Source organism: Oryzias latipes, chromosome 15 (genome assembly GCF_053564925.1).
Source record: "Oryzias latipes strain Hd-rR chromosome 15, Olatipes_Hd-rR_3.1".
Taxonomy (NCBI): Eukaryota; Metazoa; Chordata; class Actinopteri; order Beloniformes; family Adrianichthyidae; genus Oryzias; species Oryzias latipes.
In genome coordinates this window covers 11,571,729-11,589,850 of record NC_136251.1, presented here as the reverse complement: position 1 = coordinate 11,589,850, position 18,122 = coordinate 11,571,729, and the positions used below count along the sequence as shown (strand labels likewise).

Sequence of the window (18,122 nt, the reverse complement as noted above, 5' to 3'; positions counted from 1 at the left end):
AACAAAAAACAAAGCTGTTTTTTGCTTTTATGTTACTGGCCCGGCCAACTTTGGATCAGACGCCTTGAATGTGGCCCCCGAACCACAATGAGTTTGACACCCCTCCCTGATCTATTTCTTTGCCATAATAACATATCCGAGGTCAGAACATGTTTTTATTTGTTGAGTGTTTTAAGTTTGTAAATAGATTTAGTTGTAGATAGAATATATTGAATTATTGTGACAGTAAAGTCTGCAAACCTGTCTGGAATAGCTGACCTGGTTACACATCTTAATCCTTTTATCTTCCTCCTCAGGCGATCGTCGACCACTTTGAGGATAAGACTTGTCCTGCAACCGAACGCCTCAAAGTCTTCTACTGTTGCCAGGCTCCACCCAGATGGGCGGTCCAGGTATTAACATTCAGTCACTGAGATCTTTTACAGGTTTTTATTAATCTACACTGACTCTTCTTGATGAGGCGGTTATAAGCCTAAATATTGAATTTTGGTCCTTAGGTTAATGGAGGAGGTGTGGTTTAAGACACAGCCCCCCCCCCCCCCCCCTTTTTTTTTCTTTTAAGAATCAGCCTTGGCAAAAATAAACTTCAAGCTTTATTCTTTTACTATTGAAGTTCTGATCTGCCAGTTTAATGCATTATGTTATTTTTTTTCTAGAAATGATTTTTTACTCAACCTATAAATATATTGAAATTTTTTCTGTTAATACTAGTTTTCTGTACCTAAAATCTTTGGTTGTTTTTTTTTTCAATGATAATCAAAAGACTTTGATTCTTCACCTTTTTAAATTTATTTTAAACATTTTAAACTGTTTCTGATGTTTGTTTGTTTTTAAGATAAGTTCATTTTTAAAATTAGCAACTTTTTTCAGTAACCTTACAAAATGTTTCATTATTCCTGCAATATTACACATCTTTCTCTTTACTATTTAACTGTATTCGCAACACCCTTATTCTTGTTTCACTTTTAAACAGTGTTTAACTTATTTCAAATTTATTGCATGGATTCTTAACATTCAACTTCCTTCATAGTGATTGTATGCATCTTTCACAGCTTTTAGCTCGGTCTCAAAAGGATAATTCAAATAACTTCTAAGCCTATAGACTTAATTCTTTGAAAGTTAGCGCTAATACGTCCACATTTCTGTTCTATTAATACATTCCTATCAGATTTTATTTCTTCCTTCAAAAAGCCCCAGAAAACCTGTCATACATCCACTTCATTGGTGTAATATTAGAATTTATAGAACAATAAGGGGTGCCTTCAAGGTGTACAGGAATCTGGAGTTTCACAGAGATGTTGTTATTTAGGGGTAAATCACACAAAGTTTTATTTGTTTTAAGAACACAAAACCCAGAAATTGGCTCATGAAAGTCAATAACATTTGCAGGAACATAAACCCATAAAGTCTAAAGGCCCCACAGGCGCTGTAGAATCTGCACTAATTACTTTTTGTGACACTTTCCTTAAAAAAAGCATCACATCTATGAAGAGGAAGAATAAACAGTTGTGCATGGGAGGGTGGAAAAAGGGGACGCATTAAGGCCTGTCCAGGAGAATAAAGGGGAAGGAGTGTTGAAAAGAGGGGTGGTCGGTTGGGGAGGCAGCATGTAATAACTGATAACAGCAATAAAGCTGGAATTGAAGAGTCCGTATTGCCGCCTGGGGACCTGAAAGTGGGTTGGGAGGAGGATTGCAGCAGCTGCAGCAACGCTTTTTCTCTTCACAGGAAAGTGGGAGCATGCAGACGAGCAAAACACCAACAGCGTTTTTTATGGCGGCAGCAGTCACTTTGTTTTTGGTTCTTATACTTGGAGCACATTTGGAGTGAGGCCATTTTCATGCTTAACGTGCGATGGTGGTTGAGCACATTTAAAGCCAATAATAACGCATCATTTCCAGTATATCTGGCATTGCTCCTGAACATTTTCTAAAGCAGGCTGTACATTTTACGGCTGGGTTCCCTCCCTTTCAGGTGCAGATTAGGGGGTGTTGGTGCACAATGTGCCAAGTGAACATTTGGTGTCCTTGTCGGCAGCATCTCTACAGCCTTGGTCTTGTTTTGTCTGCAGAAAGTGCTGGCCAGCCTCCTCATAGACCTCGGCTGCACTAGTTCAGCTCTGCTGCTTTATGAGAAGCTGGAGCTTTGGGAGGATGCAGTGATCTGTTATGAAAGGCTTGGCCAACATGGAAAGGTACGTACCCACACACACAAACACTCACAAAACAAACAAACATGGCGTCAACCACGCTTCCCCACAATTGCACCCCATTCATCTTACTTCCAGTTTGGAAAATGAGCTGCAAATATAACTCAAGATTCATCCAAAAAAAAAAGTTCTTTAGTGTGCCAAAGGTATACAGTGATCCCTTGCTATAACGCGGTTTACTTTTCACGGTTTCGCTACTTCACAGATTTGCATCTTGCAATGTGTTCTGCATTCTGATTGGCTAAAAAGTCACTCCACTTCTTCTTTACCTGTGCGTCAATAACGTTGCAGTTTAATATGTACACGTACGTAAAACAGCTTGCCAAATTAACATTACGTACGTGCAAATTCTCTAGCAATTTCGAGTTTCTCTAAAACCCATAGAAAAAGAGCGACAACAACTGCCTATCACTATGTTCTTCTCCTGAACAAACACAGCTGCACCGCGGGCTTCAAAAGAAGAAAACACTGCAGAGCGGAGTCAGGATGCAGCGGCTCAGTCTGAAGAGCAGTGAAATACACCTGAGTCACTATTTGTCCCACTGTACTTTGTATCTCTTTAATAATCATTTTCAATTTTCTCCCGTTTATTCCAATACTTGGGTGGCGGTGGGCGGGGCTAATCTTCGCAATTTGAAGCCTTCTGTTCACATTGAAGATTAAAATTATTATTTGACAGGACAGTACAGAAGTTATTTGTTGAAAAAAACGTTGAAGTACTTTGATTTGTGAAACAAATGCTTGAGCCTGTAAAATGCTTTGTTCTTTCTTTTCAATGTATAATAGAGTATTTAATTGTATAATAATTGTAAAAAAAAAAAGAAGGATTCTACTTCACGGATTTTGCCTATCACGGGTTCTTTTTGGAACATAACCCCCACGAAAAACAAGGGTTTACTGTATCATCATGTATATGGATACAGTTTACTTTGATTGTGGTGTGGTCTGTTTCTTTTGACCCAAATGCACCCTTCTTAGGTTCCTTTAGACAAATCCTCGTCTGTCTTTTCAAAGTGCATGGCGTCACACCCAGAATACTTGAATAAAATGGCGGTTTTTCAGCAAAGGGAACAGGACAACTGGTCCGTGTAAAGGACAGAATGAATGGGGCCATGTATCATCAGATTTTGAGTGAAACATTTTTTTCTATCAGCGATGGTATTGAGGATAAAGCGTGGCTGGGTCTCTCAGCATGACAATGATCAAATAAATATTTGATAACCATAATATACAAAGAAATTCTTAAAAAATCAGACAATGTGATTTTTCTGGATTTTTTTCCCTCATTTTGTCTTTCATAGTTGAGGTATACCTATGATGAAAATACAAGGCCTCTCTCATCTTTTTAAGTGGGAGAACTTGTACAATTGGTGGCTGACTAAATACTTGTTTGGCCCACTGTATTTGTCCTTCCAATTTCTCTCCCTAATTTTTAGAAAGGTCAGGGTTTGGGAATCTTCAGCCCATCCAAGAGCAGGCAGAGGTGACGATAACCACAAACTCATAAACCTAACAAAAATGAAAGTTGGGGAGCAGTTTTTCAAATTCTTTTAATTTTTGTCACTAATGTGATGTAAATAGTGGCTTTGATGTTATATGTGATTACAGCTTTCTAACTTTTATTTTAATATTATGTGTGTTGTGTACCTGATCAAATTTGGATCAGTTTCACACCAATAACCACCATGTCACCCCTCTTTTTTTTATTTTATTTTTAGGCTGAAGATCCTCTGGTTTGTCTGTTTGCTACTTGATTCTTCTTCACAAACTCAAAGGATTGACTTATGATACAAACTAAAGGAAGATGCAACATTCCTGGCATTTTACGCTACAAATACACCGGCCTTGGCGATGCGTATTCACGCAACCACTTCCTATAAAAAGTCTATTTAAATGCGCGTTTCAGAGACTTCTGTGTGCAAAATTCTTGCGAACTCGTGCAGCTATTTAGGTTTCAACACCGTTTTCAGGCTCTATGTACAAAATGTGCGGCCATTGAAGGTGCATTGAAAGTTAAACCAGCTTGAACTTTGGCCAGTCAGGGACTCTGATTTGGTAGTGACGTATGGATGAGGTCCATTTTAATTCACTGAAGTACCAACCATTTAAAAATTGATCACAAAGGAGGATTTAATAACCGCAGTTTGTGCCCGGACGGATTTATATGACACCAACTTTTTTATATATCAGAATAAAGCTGTGAAAGAAAAAGCCTGGAGCAAGATTCATGAGATTTGCACCGCTTTAAGATTTTGCACCAAGCCTCTTCCAACTGTAGAGGTGGACATTCGCTAGTAGACAATAGATAAAGAAGAAGCAGCCCCCACCTGTCTGTGCAGTGTGAACACCAGGGTCTATATGTGAACCCATGTTTAGCCTGCGCCCGTATTGAAGCTGAGTGATTCATCTGCAACCTAAAGCAGCTCTCTTTTGTTGCTATAAATGTTTGACATTATTTTTTAAGAATATCAGCTTTTGTCTTGTAAAACTTGGATGAAAGTCATTTTGACCAACATCTATCCTCACTAGCAATGCTATACTACCACAATGATCTGCCCAGGTAAGCACGTCGTTTTGAAGGTTATTTTGAAGTCCTGATATCTTTGATATGAGTAAACATCTTATTTCTGACCTTTACATTGACACTATTCAGTGATAATTATGCTCACAGGTTTTTTGTTTTTTTGTTTAGCAGCAGATCTTCCTTGTTGCCACCAAGCTCCACAGTTTATTACCAGTATTCGTTTTTAATTATTTTTTTCCAGCTTGAACCTGCTCCTATCTCTGACTGCGATTAGGTGTTTGCCACCACCTCCCATCACGACAGCAGCACATTCAGCCTAACAACCAGCATCACACACAGCGACACAGTTGGATCTCTGCCCTCAGAGAGCTCTTGCTGCTTCCTCAGTGCTCGAGCTCAGGGACCATTTAATACCCAACACTTCTTTGTCCAGACAAGGCCATTTCTCACACTGTCGGTGCTGCTTTCAGCACACGCACGCACGCACGCACACACGCACACACACACACACACACTGATGCTGAGCAAGAGGCTCTCGGAGGATTTAATCTGCTGCTTGATGTGGATGAAGCGGCTACAGAGTGTTACATTACCCACCTCCAAACCCCTTGATCTTTTCTGCTCTGTCGGCCAGTGGAATTGCACACATGCAGCACAGCTGCACTTTATTTCGGAAGCATCATTAGTCTATCTGGTCTGGTGGAACGCTGAAGGGATTCATCAGAATCAATAGTGATGCAGACCTCTTTCTATCTTATAAGGCTCTCTATCAGGTGATTGATGAAGTACAATGTTCTATTCCTTCTCTTTATTTGAAGGGATACAATTTTTAGTCTTCTCACGTATCCATTTTGGAAAATATGTCTGACATGAAAAACATTACAACAGATGTCACTTTGGCCGTATTCTGCAGTTTATTATTCTCTGTTCAGATTTATGGTGCGTAACGCTCAAATGCAGGATGTACAGGCGGGTTTTTGGAAGTTAGATTCTGTAAGTTATGGATGCATGTTTATGGCAAATCTCAGGGAGCTTTCAACAAAGATTTCAAAGTAAAACCTTAGTTTTTCAGAGTAAAGCATTCATCTCAAGCAGTCATCAGTTCAGCTCGTTTTTCTGCAGAGACGTGCCAAAGTCAGCGTGACCTCCTGATGTCATCTAAAATTTGTTTTTAATTCATCATTACTATTATATTTGGTAACACTGTATAATAAGAGTCCTTAATAAACCATTTAGAAAACATTAACATTTTATTAAGCTGCTTATAAGTACATTAATTAGCATTTGTAAATGTCTTACAACTGACTTTCAAGTTTAAATAATCTGTTTATAAATACATTAAAATATTCGTTAATAAACTACTTATAAGACATTAACAAGCATGAGTAATGTGGTATAAAGCTCATTATGACATTTATTAGCATTTGTTAATCCTTTATAAAGTATTTGTTAGCATCTGCTATTGTATACAAATACCTTATAAGATAATAATACATCTTAATAGTTGTGTTCTTGTTAACAGTTTGAGTGTTTTGCAGCCTCCCAAACTAAAGCGTGACCAAATAGGGGTTCATATTCACAAGCTATTTATAAACGGCTTGTATGGGATTAATAAATATATTAACAGTGTTCTTATTAACAGTTTATTAAGTGTTTTGCAGACCCCCAATCTAATGTGTGACCAAATATTTGCAAGCCATTTATAAATGGCTTGTATGGGATTTTTTATTTTCTTTTTTGGGAGGTTAGGTAGATTGAAATTGACTATTCACACTTAATTTTCTAAATAGATGTTGTCTTCAGCGTGCAGATATCAGATAGTGAGTAAAAGCTTTCTGGAACAGAAGACGTTAAAGCCTTTTTCAACTGGAGCACAATCTTTGGTTTCACATGAAAAGTCAATGCCAGGAACAGCAGCTGCTGTTGTTACAATCATAACACAAACCAATGCTTTTAAGAGAAAGAAGTCAGCGCTTTGTGTTCTGGACTGGTTTTGTCAGTGATGTTTCTTGGTTTTGATCATCATGTTTGAGGTTGTCCCCTCTGTCAGACACTCCAGGTTTAGGTTGATGATCATTCACGGCTGTCTTCACTTAGTGAATTACCCTGAGAGTGTTTTACTCTCTGGTTTTCAGTTTGTCATTGTAGGGTCATTTGCTTTGTTACTACTTTTTTTCCTCCATGGTTTTTGTCATGTTTAAGTTTATTTATTAAATGTTTACATTTCTGCCAACCAGCTTGGTCTCCTGTATCTTGGCTCCTACACCACCAGTTCCTGAATCGTTACATTGGAGCTTAAGTATTATTTCTTCTTCCTAAAGTAGTCTGTCAGGTTGGCTCTAATTTTCTGCATCTAAATAGATTTAGTTGCTGGTGCTGGTCTAACATGCTTGGTATTCTCAATCTAGAGAGGAATATTTGAGGTTCCTCTAGTTTCCTACTTCTATCAGTGTTATTTGACACATTTGATGCAATTCTAAATAAACAAAACATGTTTATTTCAATCTAAAATCTGAAGTACAAACAAAGTAACCGATCGGCCATGGTGCAAAGGGTCAACCCTTGATTGGAAGATTGCAAGTTCGGTTCCCACCTTGCACCATGTGTTGAAGTATCCTCTAGGCACTGAACCCCATTGCTCCTGCTGGTTATAGGTTGGGGTCAGTGTAAGGCAGCGGAGTCACTATCAGTGTGTAAATGTGTGTTCATGGGTTAATAGGACTGACTTGTATAGCACTTTGGGCCTTCTAGGAAGGTAGTAAAGCACTATACAAGTATAGACCATTTACCATTCTGCAACACGCTGTTTTTGTCATCCCTTTTGGTTCTGCCCCAACTGGAAAGTTGTGGAGTAACTGAGGCAGAGTTTGATCCTGCAGTCTGCTTGTTGTTGGTAGAAGTGATTATCACTGCAGGGACAGTGGAAAATTGCTCCAAAGTTATATTAAGTCATTCAGTGTAGCTGCAGGCCTGTTGATTTTCTCTGCAGCACATAAAACACAGTTTAATGTGACGGAGCATCTGTCATGATCAACATGAGATGAGAAGAGAAGTCATTTTGTTCTATTCTTCATCTTCAGTGTGTTTCTCTCCAGTGTGATGATGGAGATGGTTCAGTAAAAATAAAAAAACAGGAGAAACAATCTCCAGTTTGGTTAATAACCTTATGCAGAGAATCACTGCATCAGTTAAGAAGTCACATTTTAAGCTCAGAGAGAATTGTCCTTGGGTTGTGTTGTTGGTTTGCATTTTCTGTTGTCTATAGAATGTGAGAGCTCACTACGTACTCAGAGCTTATGCTAATTATAAACCATTTGTAGATGTGACATCTGTTTACAAAGCAATCAATTGTGGAGATAACTGTCCTCCAGGAGCAGAAACTATAATTTATACTGGAGTTATGCAGATGAAATGGTGCGAATCCTAACTTTAATTTATTTCTATGGACATTTGCATGCAGCCATCGTACAGTGCATGATCCATTGTGCTTGTGCAGATGTGCAGACGGGACTTTAGCACAGAGACTGTTGAGACTTTACCTGCACATCCTCAGCCGTCAGAAGGACTCGTCTACGCTGCCAGGTCCCCTTTATTTAATTACAGGCTGCTTTGTCTTGCAATCTGATTACCCAGGTTGCTTTTGCCCAATAAAAAAGTCCCCTTCCCCTCTCGTCTCAAATCATGTGCTGTCCCAGCCAACAGTGTTGTTCTTATAATAACAAGGTAATCCATTTGTTTGGTCTCTGCCCAATGTTGTTTCCCTGCTCTGTGCTGTGTTCTCATCCTCTGTGACTCACAATGACATTGTAGCGCACAGCTGCACATAAATAATGTTTAATACTGCCCTGTTGAGCACATTTCATTACTTCTCTTTTGACAATGTTCACACTGTAGCTGCTGAACTAACCTGAGGGCAGCTGAGGAGCGAGACGCCACCGTGGTGATGCAACACTTGTCTCAATATGTCTTCCGGATTCCTCACCCTTTCGTTCTTTTTTTCTTTTTTTTTTGTGGGAATCAAACCTGCGATCTTCCAATCAGTATAACCTTTTTTTCTGCAAAATATCCACTTTATTTGTGTTGATGTCACGCACCACCTCTTAGCTTTGTGTTTGCACAGTTAAAGGTTTTAGTATAATAGGGTGGCAGCAGCCTCGACCTAAAACAGCACCATTCATGTTGACTTTGCTGAGGTAAAAGCAGCACACAGTCATCTGTCAGAAACAGTTTCATCTATTTCATCCTACCGGTGATAGAACACATTATGCACTCAAAGAAGCCATAAACACTGTTGTCTTTCAGAAATCACAATAGTGGGGAAACATCTGAAGCAATTAAGTCTACTAGTTTGGATGGGACAGTTGAGTGCGAAACCCCCCCGATGATGTATAAAGAATATCTGCTGCAATAAAAGAGGGGCACGCCTCAAATAAACAGTAAAAAAAACAGTTTTCATGTTCTTTGTGAGCATCTCAAAAACAGGAAGAGTGAAAAATCAGAGATCTGGCAAATTCCTTGTAGAGACGTAAAGATTTAAAAACAACAAAAACTTCAGGAAATCGCTTTTTAAAAATTGGTTAAGAAGCAAGTAACGAAGAAAACCCTTTGTTTCACTTTTACTAAGCTTGGTGTAATGTAATGAAACAACATTGAATATGTAGAATTTAGCACAGCACACGTTCGTCAATTTCCACTTAAACATATCCAAACAGATGCAGTGGGGATTCAACGATTCACTTTCCCCATGATCCAGTTCAATGGTCTAACATACAGTTACAGTATTGTGAGTCCCCCAATGCTATGCAATTCTGAACTGCTATGACCACAAATGTTAATGCTCAAACAGGAAAGTCTCTAACAGAGACTGGAATTCCTACCGTAGCCATCTCCTATGACATGATGACCGATCCTTAGTGCCCCAACTTTGCCTTGAAGCCCAAATCTACAGCAGACAATGGTGAGGCAGCCGTGGTGCTGGGGAAGAGCGGTCGACCTATGATTAGAAGTTGCAGGTCCGGTTCCCGCCCGGCCTGCCCATGTATCAAAGTGACTTTGGGCAAGACATTTAACCCTACATTGCTCATAGTGGTTATCAGTTGGCGGCTGTCTAAGGCAGTGGAGCTCTGATCAGTGTGCGAATATTTGTGTGCGTGGGTGAATGGGGACTGTAAAGCGCTTTGGGCTGTCTGAGACGCTATATGGGTATACGCCATTTACCATTTTAGCGACCGTCTTCGTTAATATTCACAGTCTTTCTTCTCTGCTTTTTCAGGCTGAGGAGATCGTACGTAGAGAGCTGGAAAAGAAGGAAACACCTACTCTGTATTGTTTGCTGGGAGACATCCTGAAAGACCATCAGTACTACGACCAGGCCTGGGAGCTGTCGGGCAGACGCAGCGCCAGAGCCATGCGGTCCAAAGCCCTGCTGCATCTCCGCAACAAGGAGCTGCAGCGATGCGTGGAGTGCTTTGAACAGTCACTCAAAATCAACACAATGCAGGTACAAGCAGCTAGCTCTGAACTGGCTCAGTGCTGACAGCTTTAAGATTCAATTGTTTTCAGAATGTTTTCAGAGGAGCCCTTAAGGATTTCAAGAGTATTTCCTTACAACAACAGGTACACAATAAAAAAACAGCCTTAGAACTGACATTAAATCAAGTGTTTTTTTTTCTCCAAAAATTTGTTTCTTTATGAACATTTTTCCGTCTAAAGTAGAAAAATAGAAGTTCAGACCCACTCGAATCATCTTTTCTTAATCTATTAAAAGTGTCTGCAGTTGTCTTTTCATTATGATTATTCCATTTGAGCTAAAATGGAAAAAAAACGTGTTGTTTTCAAGGACATAGTTTCTGCAGTTAGTTCACCTCTGCGTTGTAGGCAGGCAGGACAGTTGGCAGGAAGTAAACCTGCCCCACTTCCCGTCATGCATCTGTCTTCACACTCTCCAGCTAGTTTACAGCCCCTCACAACAAAAATGGCGAGCAATACTGGAGCTATCCAGCCGTACACTTGTGAGCCAGATAGCAATGTGAACAAGGAAAAGGCAGACGTACGTGGATCTATTTTTTGCATGTGGATGCATCAGAATGTAGCGGAGCAGGGAGCCTGAGGTTCGCCCAGCCTATTTTCTATGTAGCAAACATGATCTTTTTTTTTACAATAGATATATTTTATTCTGCTCCTGATTTGATTAAAATAAATACTTAGAAATGCAATTTTAACCTCAACTTTTCTTTATATCTGACCTCCATCATCCGAAAAATACTAAAAGACGATGTTGAAAAAACCAATAACACAATTTTCCTTGGAATCGGTCTCTTAAAATCTGGACTCTATTGATCATTAACACTGTTGTTTGTATAGCATACCCCAAAAAGGAAACCTGCGGGTAGATCGTCTCCATGTTAACTCAGATTAATAGGGACTTAGTGAGAGACGAGCCTTTCACAACGTTTTGATCTCCTGCTAGGAACTGGAACCCACAGACCTGGTTCTCGTTCCTACCACGAAACCAACAGCTGGATTTTAGTTACATCTTCCTTACTGAAGCCAGGCAGAGACAACAAGCTGCTTTTGGGAAAGATCTGCTCTGTTGCTCCAAACATGGATTTACATTTGTTATTGTGTGTATGTGCAGCTTGGTGTGTGGTTTTCCCTCGGATGTGCCTACTTTGCCCTGGAGGGCTATGAGGGAGCTGCAAGAGCTTTCCAGAGGTGTGTCGGACTGGAGCCAGATGTGAGTACCAGGACTCGCCCGTTCACAACAACACTCACAGCCTTGTCTTTATGAGGGCACACACCAGCATAATGGATCCCCGGGCTCCTTACCGGCACGCCATAATTAAACTCTCAACCCTGACCTGAGCACTAACCTAGACGTGATGCAAACCAGACAGCGTGAAGCCGCTTCCATGCAGCTGTTTAAATGAGCGAGGACTCTTTGTCTTTGTTAGGCGGAGAGTTTAGGAGGAGTCGCACAGAATCTGCATTAGGAAGCAAGTTTCATTTCAAAAACACAATGGCTATTGAAATGCTGATCCATGCCATAGTCAATTTATTCAGCTTTAGTTTATTTTTCTAATTTTAATTATATTCTAATTTCAACCCCCTGTCTGATCATCGGTCAGCTGCAAAGCAAAAAAATGTCTTATTTGTCATAAACCAATATTTATCTTCTAGTTTGTAATAAAAAACTAATCAGTTTTAACTCCACACCATTACACTACCACCGCCATGTCTGACCTGACATGATGTGGCTTTAGGTCATATGAAAAGGTTAATAGGCTTAAACCCTTCCAGAAAGTTCATCCAGTGTCCATAGATTTGTCCAAAAGTTAAAATCCAAATGTTTTTGAAAAGAAAAAAAAAACTGTTTTCCAGTTCTCTTTTCTTCCTATTAATAAAATAATTGTATCAAATGACTCGCATCTTTAAACACTTAACTTTGAAAATAGTTCAAATCAAAACCTTCGCTTGAAGACTTTTCTCAGGATGTAAAAAAAAGAGGTTAAAAACATTGAGAATTAAAAATCCTTTTAACTGTTCAAATTGGCGTTATTTTCCTGCTTTCAAATAAATGTTGTCTTTTTTTCTTTTTGTTTTGTTCTTTCAAATAAAACAACAAGGTTTTGTTTTGCTTTTAACATATTCATGATGTCAGAAAACACAACCTTGTTGTTTTATTGTTTTATTTGATTCCACGATCATCTCTGTGTCCTGAGTAAAGAATAATTGTTGTGGGTATTAATAATAAATCTGTTTTTTATTTATTCATTTTTTTAAAGAGGGACCTTTTAAAGAACATATTACATAATACATGCATAATACACTTAATAAGAGCAGTAGTAATCCTCGATTTCAGACTGTACAAAACCAAACTTCTTATTAAAGTATGAAGTAAGAAAGGGGGAAAAGATGCATCATATTCACAATAAAAAGCCAGAATGTGTGTAAACATTTTCTTAGGTCTTTTCCTTTATTATTCTATCATCATAATTTGAATTCATAATCTAAAAACAGACAAATATTATAAAAATAAAGTTTAAACATTTTAAAACGGGATCATTTGCCAAATCTGTGGAAGCGCTTCTGTTTAGGATTTAAGGTTCAAGCGCAAAATTGATTTATTTATTTTTATTTATTTATTTTTTAATTTTATATAATTTAGTGTACATATAACAAGTCAGTTTGTGTGTTTTACTGAACGCTTCTCAGAAAACTTCAGTACTATGCTATAAACAATGTTAATTTCATGCATAGTTGGAAAAGAAAAATGCATTTAGTTTGTAGACCATTGTAGAATAGTTAATTTTTTTTTTAAAACTCTCAAATATGATTAAATAGTTTGTTATACTTGGCATCACTACCTGATCATGATAAAAAATTCTCATTTATCCAGGTGAAGTCATCTTGAAGTTGAGTCATGTGGACTTCTAGTCTTCTCTTCTTGAAACACTTCACCGCTCATCTAAGTGTCCGGCTGATGGAAGCTGCTTGGATGAGTGGCAACAAATTCCAAGAAGAGAAGACCAGAAGCCCAGAGGCCATGACTCAACTTCAGGACATCAGTACCTGGTGACTCCTCAGGGTGGCGCTGCAAACACAAAAGAAGAAATCTGAGCCAGGTGTTTATGGGCTGAAGAAGAGAGAGAGGGTAGACAAGAACAACCAAAACCCATCACTGTAAAACTGAGCTAAAATGTACCACAGAATAATTTTAGAATAATCTGTAATCTGTCTTTAGTATATTGCAACCACAATACTCTCAAAGTCATTAAATCCCAGTAGCACTGCTTCTCTCAACTGTTCCTGTTTATTTATAAATCTAATGTCTATTTGGTATAAGAACAAACACTTTTAGACTTTTTTTGTGATCTTACATCCTCACTCTTCGTCCATATCTGACCCTTTCCTCCCCTCTTTCTCTCATCCCCCACCAGAACGCAGAAGCGTGGAACAACCTCTCCACAGCCTACATCCGCCTGCAGATGAAGTAAGTCTGAGCGTGCAAAAGACCCCATACTCCAAGTCTGCAGCCAAAGAGGCCATTTACATGAACAGAGAAGGTCTCTTTAATATAAAATATTTCCAAACTTTAACACAGATGAGCCAAAACTTACAGAAATGAAGGCTGACAGATGCTGGTGCATCACAATAAGGTGGAAATTACAGAAAAAGAGCAAAAAGTAACGTGTTTTAGATTTATATACATCACTTATTAGATAAAAAACAACACCAGTGTGCATTTTTAGTAGTTCCTGTTATTATTAGTAATTCTATTATTATCTGATCTCATATTTCCCTGCAGAATCAGCATCACTAGGTTTATTTTCTTCTCATTTCTTTGAGATGACATTATCTGCAAATTCCTGGAGATCAGCAGTTTCAGAGCCTGGACTGCGAGCATCACGCAGACGCTTCTCTTCCGCTGTGGCCTTTCATCTGCTCTGCAGCTTCGCACTAACAGATCAAACTGCTGAGCTGACGTTACCGCCGCAGACACTTTTGTGAAAACCGGGCTGCACCGTAGAACATCCCCACAAAAAAAGCAGAAAGCCTGCCATGTTCAGAGCATAAATGTTCCCTCTGAGCTTTTGTTGGAGCCTGTTTCTTCAGGCCTGAAATTGAAAAGCAAAGCAGGAACGCTTTTAGTCATACCTGGTTAGCAGCGTTGCCAATTCAGCACAAGCTCCTTTCAGCTCAGAAATATGTTGAAGTTGTCTGTGCGCTGTGGATGCAGTCATTCAGTGCTGATGTTTTCTTTTCTGTTCCTCCTCGCTGGCAGGAATAAAGCCTTTCGGACCCTGCAGGAAGCCCTGAAGTGTAACTACGAGCACTGGCAGATCTGGGAGAATTTCATTGTCGTCAGCACTGACATTGGAGAGTTTGCTGAGGCCATCAAGACGTACCACCGTCTGATGGATCTGAGGGAAAACTACAAAGACGTGCAGGTAAAGGAGCTGCTCGCAGCAGCATCTTTGTGCACAACTGGCACTGCAAAGTCATTCCTCTTTTGAAAGTTGATCATTCCTTTGTTTTAAGTTTAAAATGTGGAAATCAGTAAACAGGATTGTTTTTGACACCAGGCTGTTATAACGTTTATTTTTGGTCTAAAATACAACTTTTTGGCTCCCTTTTGCTGCCAGAAAAAGTAAATGGCATCGTTTTGTGGAGGTAGGGGGCCGCTCCAAACTGTCCCCACAAGGTTGGTAGCATGGAATTGTCCAAAATGTTTTGGTATCCTGAAGCATTCAGAGTGCCTTTCACTGCAACTATGGGGGCAAACCCAAGTCCTGAACAACAACCCCACACCATAATTCCTCCTCCACCGGCACAATGCAGTCCCAAATGTACCGTTCTCCTAGCTTCCTCTAAACCCAGACTTGTCCATCAGACTGCCAGATGGAAAAGTGTGATTTATGGCTCCAGAGAAGGCGTCTCCACTGCTCTAGAGTTTAATAGAGTCCAGCTCTAGAGTCCCGTGGCGGCATCTGAGGCTTTACAATGCACTTGGTGACCTGTGGCTGGGATGCAGCTGCTCTACCATGGAAACCCATTCCATGAAGCTCTCTGCGTTCTTTTCTTGGGCTAATCTGAAGGTCACATGAAGTTTGGATCTCTGTAGCAATTGACTGTGCAGAAAGTCGGCGACCTCTTTGCACTATGCTCTTTAGCAACCGCTGACCCCTCCATCAGTTTACCACTTCATGGCTGAGTTGCTTTTGTTCCTAAACTCTTCCATTTTGTTATGATAGTTGACTGTGGAATATTTAGGACTGAATAAATTTCACCACTGCATTTGTTGCACAGGTGACAGTTCCACGCTGTAGTTCACTGAGCTCCTAAACGGCCCGTTCTTTCACAAATGTTTGTAGTAACAGTCTGCATGCCTGAGTGCTTTATTTTATAGACCTGTGAGCAGACAAAGTGATTAGGACTCCTGATTCTGATCATTTGGTTGGGTGAAAGAATAGTTTTGGTAATGTAGTGCAAGTTAGTAATCCAGTAGGTCCCCGGTTACCCAAATGTGACATGTTCCAATTTCACAGTGGTAGATAACAGGATTGTTCTTAAAATTATTTTCTCTTCTATGGTTAGATTCCACAAGAATGATAATTTACTATAGTGAATTTTTATGAACTTGGAGATTTTATCCTTAGCATGATTTTTAATTGACAGATGAATCTAGAACAAGTCTCCGAACTGTGTTCCATGGATCCACCTTTTTTTGGGAAGGTCTAGGGCAGGGATGCCCGCACATTTTTGGTATGGAAGCTACTTTTAGAAATGACCAGCTCCCAAAGATCTACAATAAATATATTTATAAAAACACAATAATTAGAAATGTACAGGGTTATTATGAAAAGCAGAAGCATTTAAAGGAGATTTTAAATTGAATAAAAAAATGATTTTGAGTTAAATTGAGACATTCAGATGAATATGTGAGATTAGAACATGATGAACTTTTTTTCTTAACAGCTTTATGAATTGGACCTGTGTGTTTGCAGCGTTCACGTTGACGGCGCCACAGCGCGTTGACGTGGCTTTGGGTCAGTCGAGCGTAACTAAGGCACATTAGCAGCTGCATCCACAGTTAGGAGTCTGATGCTGAAAGATCACAAATTTCTGAAGTTTAGGAGGAAGAAAAACCACACATAGCTGGACTCTGGTTGCTGAACACGTGCAGTGACGTATTTGTCAGGCGATGCATCTCTATCAAGTGACGTTCTTCATGGGGAGGATGATGATTGGCTGATGACAAATTTTTCAATTTTTTTTTCTAGAATTAAAAAGCCTGTTTTATTTCTTTTACAGAATCTTACATTGATTTAAGGCAATTTTCTAAGTAACACTTCATTTTAATGTTTGTTTTTTTTTGCATATAAATGTTTGTCTTCAGTTTAGTGGGATCCCAACCCTTAATATTTTTTCCATTTCAGTGGAACGTGGTGTTGTCAGACACGGAATCCACTTTATTTTCTGCCAATGCGACATTCCCAGCAGGTGTAATCTTGTCCAAAGTTTGGCTAACAGATTTTTGTATCCCGCAGCACTAATGAGTCATTTCATTGTGCTCACATATGCAGAGCCAATTACAACAGCTGAACAAGGAGCCTCTCTTAGTCACGCCATAGTAATTGCACAGGCGCCAAAGCATTCTAGGAAGAAAATTATCTGTCTGTTTTGAATAAACAAGGCGAGGAAAACAATATTTTTTCCAGGGTTATTAATTTTTGCTGCTTCTCAATTATAACTTTGTTCCTGCATTTCTATGAGGTTAAATTGAAAAAAGACGCATCTTAGTGATTAAATTCTAGCTGTGGGGCTTCCTGTCGTTTCAGACTCTAAAAAAAACAAATTAATTTATTTTCAGCGCAGTTCACGCTACATTACATATTCCTCTATTTGGTGGAGGAGCTGCTCCTGTTCACTTCTGACGATCGGTTCCCCATGGAACATTAGAGTAGCAGCAGATTGATTAGGTGAAGGAATCTCCTGTTTGTCTCTATCAGGACACAAACCACATTCTCCGTCAGATACATTCATGTGCAGCATTTTATCTTCAGCTTCTCCATGCAAAAAGTCATGATTTTAGTGTCAATACCTTGCAGTTAAAAGCGTTTCCTGATCATTAACATAAATTAGCTTGAAGTGGGACGGGCATTTTACCTGGAGTTTACTCTGCCTTCCTCAATAATGTTCCATGAATGGGTGTTTGATCACTTGTTGAAGCAATAAAAAAGTTTGTACCATTTAACATGGCTGTCAATAAAAAAATCCCCACTTTCCAAAAATCTACCTCTAGTGGTCATCTGAGGAACTGCAATATTTGTCACTTCAAGAATGGGAACAGAATGTGGGGAATTAGAACTAACACATTTTCATCCTAAATACGTTGTTTTTTGTTGCAAGAAATAGTTCACACATTAGATTAGGAGGCTGCAAAAACACTCAAACTATTAACAAAGACACAATTGATGTAAATATCAGTTCCTTCCAAGGGATTTGAATAAGTGAAGAGTCATCGGAAAAAGATCATGTTAGTCCAAAAAGTTTTTTTAGAGTCAAGATAAGACGCACCTGAATTAAACTGTTATGCTAAAACTTTTCAGTATTCCTAAATCAATAAAGTCTGTTACTTGAAACCAGACAATTAACCATTTACAGATAAAACTTTTGCTTAAAAATATTATGTAAAGTAAAAAACAGCCTGCTCCGTTCAAAATTTCCTCAGTTAAGATGTTTTCAAGGTTAGATGACTCCAGATATTCAAGTTTATTGTCTTAAAAATTCATTACATCTTACTGAGAAGTTACTGGTAAGTTGGTTTTGACTTGCAGTAAATTTAACATGATACTAGAAACTAGACAAAATGACACGGTAGGATTT

The 18,122-nt window shown here is 39.0% G+C and overlaps 1 protein-coding gene across 2 annotated transcripts in view; it reads left to right on the top strand.

The window, feature by feature from the left end:
- ttc27 (tetratricopeptide repeat domain 27) overlaps positions 1-18,122 on the top strand; it is a 72,193-nt gene that overhangs the window by 44,093 nt on the left and 9,978 nt on the right. For both annotated transcript variants that reach the window (XM_023963354.2, XM_078931721.1), the window contains exons 11-16: positions 297-392; positions 2,072-2,194; positions 10,006-10,233; positions 11,371-11,469; positions 13,673-13,725; positions 14,518-14,683. In XM_023963354.2, coding sequence (XP_023819122.1) covers positions 297-392; positions 2,072-2,194; positions 10,006-10,233; positions 11,371-11,469; positions 13,673-13,725; positions 14,518-14,683 — 765 coding nt within the window. The remainder of the gene's footprint in view (positions 1-296; positions 393-2,071; positions 2,195-10,005; positions 10,234-11,370; positions 11,470-13,672; positions 13,726-14,517; positions 14,684-18,122) is intronic.